This window comes from Cariama cristata, unplaced genomic scaffold (genome assembly GCF_000690535.1).
Source record: "Cariama cristata isolate BGI_N322 unplaced genomic scaffold, ASM69053v1 scaffold14007, whole genome shotgun sequence".
Classification (NCBI taxonomy): Eukaryota; Metazoa; Chordata; class Aves; order Cariamiformes; family Cariamidae; genus Cariama; species Cariama cristata.
The window spans coordinates 64,159-71,394 of record NW_009626192.1 but is presented as its reverse complement, the minus strand read 5'-3'; the positions used below and the strand labels follow the sequence as shown (position 1 = coordinate 71,394).

Genomic DNA, 7,236 nt, shown 5'->3' with positions numbered 1-7,236 from the left:
ATATTTCCGTTTTCTTTATTGACTCTCTTGTTGCCATGATGATTCTTTCCCTCCAGCCTCTGCAGGTGATTTTTGCCCTGTACCATGGCACAACATACTCTCCATGCAGGTTTTTTCCTTTAACCAGCCTCTTCCTCCCTTTCCTAATCCTTCCTCAGTCCACAGCATGAATGCGAGTCTGAAGAAAGCTGCCTCGTTAGGTCTCCATTGCTAATTCGATGACAAAGTGTCAGGTTGGTCCATCCAGGCACAATTTGCAGCAAGAAAGGAACATGGAGGTGTGGAGGGAGAGGGGCACTGGTCTTCCAGCCTCCTTCTGTGCATGAGACGTCTTACAAGGCAGAGACCTTGACTATGTTGCTTGTGGTGGTGGTGGAAATGTTCGTGGAGTGGCTGGGGCTGCTGGGCGGAGGCCTACTCTCGCCTTCTGGTGTGAGTGCCGGTGGCGTGGGGATGCTGATGATGGCTGTCGTTATCTGGGCAGTTTTGCAGTTCGGTCTCAGCCCATCATCTGATTTCATGTTGAGACTGGAACGACTAGAAAACAAATTTAGTGTTTGTCTCTCTCTTTTTTTTTTTTAAAACCAGACAGTAGAAAGGATGGGAATGGTCATTGTTCTTAATCAGTATCTTATTTCTCTGAACTAAGGGCACAGAAATATTCAGAAGACTCCACTTAAATGTTCCCCCTAGTTCCTGCAAGGCGTCATTTATTTCTACCCAGATTACACTAAGCTTTTTTAATATTCCCCCTGGTTAGGATACAGCTTTTCACAGGGCAGATAGTTCTGTTTCCATTTCAGTCTTCCATAGTTCTAGTTTAAGAGGACATCTGAATATACTGTCCTGTGTACTCTATCTTTTCAGAGCGCAGGTACCTCTTTCTGAGAAAGAGATGTTGTCTTCCTTGCAATTTCAAATGCTCTTTCAAATTCACTCTCCCTTTATTTTCTATGTTTTTCATCTCTCTGCAGTAGTTTCAAGGATCTGGCAGCTGGGAGCATTCTTATTAGATCTGCATCAATTGCATCCTATAATTAATTACAGAGGGAAAATGATAGGTTGATTTCTGTGCATCTGCACGACTACAGGAGTTTGCTATTACCAGCCCAACATGTTCATTCTAAACACAAGGCCTGTCCTTTTAAAATGTAAAGCTCCCAGTTGGAAAGCTATTGCTGTTGTTATCTCAGAGTGACTCACCAAGAGGATGTTTCTTGATCGCTCAAGCATCCCAAGAACACGGCAGAACCCATTCTGCTCCCCGGTTGCCTCAGTCACAAGCTGAGAGTGGGGCAGTCTTAGGGACTGGGTGGTTCTGCCAGTGGTAATCAGTACACCCAGTTAGTTGCATTCCACATGAAAAACAACTTAAAAGCTTTTTTTCTCTCTCTCCATTCTTACGCAGTTTGGTAAGCAAGTGAAATAACAAACAGTGTTGACATTTAAAATATCACTGGCAACTGATTTAGCACCCACTGAAATAGGCAGAATACTTGACGTTCCCCTGAATTACTGTTTCAGGTGCTGGTTTAAACTATTGTCATCTTGAAACCACAATAGCTAGAGACTTGTTTTGTGCTTATTCATTCATAATTCATTCTCTGAAATGCATTTCTGACTTCACCCTGGCACAAAGTAATTGCTTGCTGCCCTAAAGCCAGCTTTGTTTCAGTTTCTAGATCCCTTTGATAGGAGTGAGGAGAAAAAGAACTGTAAGTTCAAAAACAGCCCAGTGCCCAAGAAGCTTAATGGGCTGAGGGAGATTTAGGAAGTAATCCAATATTTGCAGGAAAGATATGGTGAAGAAATTATTTTTTTCAGCAAGCTGTGTTTTAAATGAAAATTTCAAAATTTTCTATTAAGAGACTCTTCACCTGTGTCACTAACGGCTTTTCAGGTGAGAGCTACTAAGATGCCATTGTGAAATTCCTCCTTGTTTGTTTCCCAATGATGCTTGATGCTTACAGTTGTGATTTAGACTTTTGGACAATGAAAATCAGTGAAGTGAGTGTCTCTGGTGGACCATGTTGGTGTGTACAGCTCTCAAGCAGCTTTTGCTGGCAGACACTGAGGAAGCCAGTTGCCTTTGCCTGTTAACAGTAAAGGCTTGGAAGTACTGGTATATCTGAGAGGTGGGCTGTGAAGTGGTCCTGTGCCAGCTTTGGTGAGTGGCTCACAGCTGGGAACTGCTGGCTCCTGCCTGTGTGATTAGCACTTCATAGGCAGATGTCAGCGGGAATTTATTCTTCTATGTCCAGTCTGGCCAGAGAAGAGCTGCACCAGAGTCCAGCTTTGACCTGGTTCTTCCCAGAACAGCTGGGAGCCACTTTCCTTGGGTTGCCATTAGGAGGAGGGAAACAAAGATGCTCCCAGCACTAGACCCCTCTCCCTGGCTCGAGAACAGCCCTGCCAGAACGTCCAGTTGGATAATGCACTTCAGAGGTTTGCATGCAGTAGTTAGCAGCAAGAGCCTACTTACTGTACCTTGTTGTAAGTGAGGGCTGCTCACTGCACTGGATGTGAATGGTGCTGAGCTCCTGCATACTCCGAAGGCGAGTGGCTGGCACGCTGGAGTTTGGAAGGTGAGTGGTCTTCTTGTTACGGCGAGAACAGCAGGAGGTGGTCAGTCCATGGTGACTTGACAAGGAGGGGCTCCGAGAAGAAGGGTAGTTCTGCATTGAGCTCTCCATGCAGTTCTGCTCGAACAGTTGCTCATCTATGAACTCGTGGTTCTGGCAGGGGAAAAAACAGTGCCATTACCCTCTGGTGACACCAACAGCTTTGGCCCAACAGCAGTTTGTTTTCAACGGCACCTTTTGCTAGGTTGGTGGGATGTGTCAGCCCCTTGTCTGTGTACGATGCTCTCTGCCTCTGTGCCTGAAAATATTTGCACTAGGCAGATCTTAAAAAGAAATGACTCTGCCCTTTCACTCACTGCAACCACGAGAAGATTTTACTCTCCTGTAAAGCTGTTGCAGTGACAAAAACATGATAGTCTAACAATGCTGCCTTGCTTACATAGTCTGAAATGGCTCATATGTTGCGTCAGAATTTCCTTTCATTTTTGTGTCTGGATTCTAAAAGCGGCTTCAAAAAGTCTGCAGTGCCACCTGGTTATGAAATCCAAGAGGAGATTCATGCTCCTTTTTCTTTGTGCCTGGGGACAGGATTGTATTGTATTTGGATGACCATCTTGACATAGAGCTTAATTGCAGGATGTTGCCTGTATTGGCTGTTGGGTTCAGAGCACACCTGCAATTCATTGGGTGCTATTAGCTGAGTGGAAATAAGTGTGGCAGGTGAGAGTGGGAAGTGTACAGGGGAAAGAAATTCAGAAAGCTGAATCTGTAAAGAGTTTTTGTGCTAAGGAACAATAAATCCTGAAAGAAAAAAACTCTTATGTGTGTGTATGAACAGCCAAGTAGTTCTAGTGAACATACTTTATCCGGTCCCTGTCAGCATCAGAAAGGATGGGAAACAAAAGCAGCCATGGTGAAGGCAGCCATCGGTTTTCATTGGAACAACTAACAACTTTCACAGGAAACAAGAGCACTGGATAGCCAAAAAGAGCCACGTGCACAGACTCCCAAGGACAAGACCAGAAACGAGAACGGAAGCAGACACTCTCCAGACATGTCACAGAGACCATAGAGAAAACAGATTGAATTAAAAAGGAAATACCTTGATGGTGGAAGTTCGTACAGATAACAGGGGATCATCCACAAGATAGGACAATCCCTACGGGACAACATGCCAACAAAAGATAAAAACACAATTGATTGTCCATTCCGGCATTCAGAAGTTTAGTCCCAGCATTGCATCTATTACCTCAGCATTCCAGCTGGCTTGCTCAGGTTTGAATGGGCAACCGGACCTTCTCTTTACCAAACCTTGCCTGAATCAGACCCCTTTGTTCCTTCCTTCTCACACTTAACGCTTCTTAGCGTTGTGTTCTCAGAAATAGAACCAAACTAGTAACAACTGTATTACTTTGATCTTTTGAGAGCCAAAGGCAAAGGAAAACAAAGTTTCAGCTGCTGATTCACAAGTAATGAATTGGAATTGTATTGCCATTGGGTCACCAATGGACATGGGTTTTGATCATACTCTGTGAAAACAGAGAAGAAAGGTTTGGGTTGCGGGACTGGATTCGATGCACGCAGCATTAGGAGAAAACATGGCGTGTGAATGTCCATACTCAATCTGGGAGTTGGAACCAGTGGGGAAAAAACCTCCTTTTGTTTGAACGAACTTCATCAGTTGTATTAATATGACAAAGTAATCTCTGTTATGGCAGCTAGAAGTACTTTAGGGTCACTTTGTCATCTGACACACCAGATTTGTGAGCCATTCACAGCCATTCAAGTCTAAAGCTGTATGCTGGTGACGACTGCAGATACTATGACAATAAGTAATGTACTTTTAGAATCCTTCTGCCCAGTTTAAGGAAAGGTGAATTGCCCATTGAAACAAGTTTGCAACCATGGTACATTCCTCATTCCATTCCTGCAACTTGGTCACAAAATGACTCTTCAGTGTTTAAAAATTCTTTTACTACGATTTAAATTTTTGGGATGACAACTGTTGCGTAGTATTTCAATAGATTATACAAACAATATAATTTCCACACAAGCTGATTGAACTATTTTGATTGATAATTCCAGAGCAGAATCCAAACTTGCTGTGTGATTTGATGCAACATCATGGTTATAACTGGCTGGAGAATGTGGGGGGAAAACACATTAAATATTGTGCGGATTCTCCCTCTAGGTTTAATCAAAATTCAAAGTATCAGTGTTATTGCCATTCTTTGCTGAAAAGAGCAACAGTTGGAAGATTTTCAGCCACTGAGACTCGCTGTCTGAGTAGGCTTGCGTGCTGGAGGCAGTCTAGCTTTGTTAGTGTGGTAGGCTAATACATCCACAACTTAGGATACGCTTTGGCCGTGTTACTTCCAGCACCCAAACCGGCTCATTAGTAATGGGGCAACTCATGCAGCTCCCCAAGATGTCCACCCGCCCTGTGCAGAGGGCAGAATTTCTATAAGCCTTTACAATGTCAGGGCCTTACGAGGGCGGGCCCTGGAGGCAAGGTTGTTAGCTTTTGTTTACTTCAGCCAATTTGTTAAAGTTTTCAAATGAAAGTATTCTTGTGAAACATAGGTCATAGTAGTGAAGGTTTTAAGCATGAAGTTCTAAACTGAAGAGTCAGATTGTGAAATATCTGCTTGTTATGTAACATCCAAAATTGCTAGAAATAAAGGCAAGATGAGTCTTATAAATTCAATAGTCATTGATACAGGAAGAATCAGTTCACTGTCCTTGGAATGGTGACCTTTATAGCTCATTGTGATAAACCAGCTGTACTCAGCAGGTCACTGTAATTAACCAGTCGTCTTCTTCCAGTGTATCGCTGAAGCCTAAGTGGTGTTATTCCAGCATAAGCCAAACTATGGAAGTGAGGGTGATTTATCTAAAGGAAAGCTCTTGCAAGTCAGAAATCAAACGTACATTTGATGATGGATGCAGATAGAAAAAGGCATGAATATTTCAAGTGTTAACCTCTCTTCATTCTTTCTAGAATGAATCATGGTATAGATAATGTGTTCCTTTACTGCAGAACCTTTTATATAAACCTGGAAGTAAAACATATGTATCAAATAAATAGCTGAAATGTTCCAAGAGACTTCTGCATACAGAATCACTTAATAATGAAAAATAAAATTCTCACTCCCGACACCTTGCATGATGCGAACAGAAAAGTCATATTATAGAAACTGCTTGACTGGCTTTGAGATAAATTACCTGCTCTTGTAACCAGAACTGTAGTGAGGGAAGATATGTGCAACCTTTAAACCCATTAAAAGAGTTCATCTGCTCTGTGCCATATAAAGAGCTAAAGGTTATTTTTTTCCAGCCTGTTGGCACTGGTGACCAGGTTGTAGTTGGAGTCACTGACAGCATCTTCCTCCTCTTAAGGCAGCAGAACTGTCCTTTATTACAATTAGCACAAGTGGCGAGTATATATGATGTGTGACTGACAGCACAAGACAAATGTAGTTTAGTTCTCTTCCAGAAGCACTGAAGAAATTAAACTTAACGTACATCTCATTCATAGGATCTCACTAACCCCATGCTGAAAATTTATTTGCATTCAAGTGAACTTGACTGAACAACCTGATACTGACTTTGTACTGGTGTGGATGACTGAGGAGTAGCAGATAATCACATCTTTAACCCTTTGCGCGGTAATTTCTTTTTTTTTAAAGAAGACAATGAAATAGAACTAAATTTAACCCATTGCAGAATATTCTTGGGAGCTTGAGTGTCAGCCCCCTCTGGCATAGTTTGTAGGTCGACTGAGTGCCACTTCAGAGCCTCTGTGTGCAAGTCTTTTCCATATGAAGCCTGGGCAAGGCACAAAACCCTAGAAAAATGTAAAAGGATTGTGTTGCTACTTACAGTTGTTTTTTCCAGGCAGTGCAGCAGGTGGTGATGTTGGCTTTCAATTAAGGAAGTGCCTTTAGTCATATGCTGTTCATCTTCAGTAGATCCCTGAATAGCCAGAAAAAGGGGAGGGGGGAACAAAACCCAAACCGGGTATAAAACCATGAAAACAAACAGAACTACCAGCATTAGCTTTCACAGGGATAAAGATAACAATTTCAGTGTTGCCAGCTCTCAGGTTTTCCTGATGACTCTTATGAGGTTACCTCATTTTTTTTCCTTAATGAGTTGGCTTGTAAACTCAGGTGAGGAACTCAGCTTTGATTCAAACCCAGTGTGTTTCTAGCCATTTTGTAGCTGGGGAGGGAACCTGGGAAGTACTGATGACCTAGGATGTCAAGGCTCAGGAACCAGAAGGTAAAGAGAAAAAAAGAACCTATGCTGTTTTATTTTTCCAAAAATATTAAGACTTTTAAGCTTGACATGACCTTTGAATGCCAACAGATGTACCCTGAACTCTGGTCCCTGTTAGGAGACCAAGCACAAGCTGTCTTGCTTTCACTGACCTTCAGGCCGGCACAGTGCTGGGCCTGTTGGAGCTTGCTGTGTTATTGCCAAAGCCGCCTGAGTCACGGCTGCACGCCAGATCAGAAAATGTGAACCCAGGCTTCGTGTTTTGGACTTTGTAATGCTGTTTCTAGAGACAGGACTCCTGGCTCTGTCTCTCTTCTTCGTGGGCATCACCCGTTGTTTTCCATGCTTTGTACCTGCCGTGTGTGAAAAGGGG

The 7,236-nt window shown here is 42.9% G+C and overlaps 1 protein-coding gene across 1 annotated transcript in view; it reads right to left on the bottom strand.

Moving 5' to 3' along the window:
• Positions 1-332: 332 nt before the first annotated feature.
• Positions 333-7,236, bottom strand: part of LOC104164567 (potassium voltage-gated channel subfamily D member 3-like) — a 30,207-nt gene continuing 23,303 nt past the window's right edge. Inside the window, exons 4-7 of the mRNA XM_009703929.1 lie at positions 6,465-6,557; positions 3,685-3,741; positions 2,488-2,735; positions 333-537 (exon numbers count right to left, since the gene is read on the bottom strand). Of these exons, the coding sequence (XP_009702231.1) occupies positions 333-537; positions 2,488-2,735; positions 3,685-3,741; positions 6,465-6,557 (603 nt within the window). The remainder of the gene's footprint in view (positions 538-2,487; positions 2,736-3,684; positions 3,742-6,464; positions 6,558-7,236) is intronic.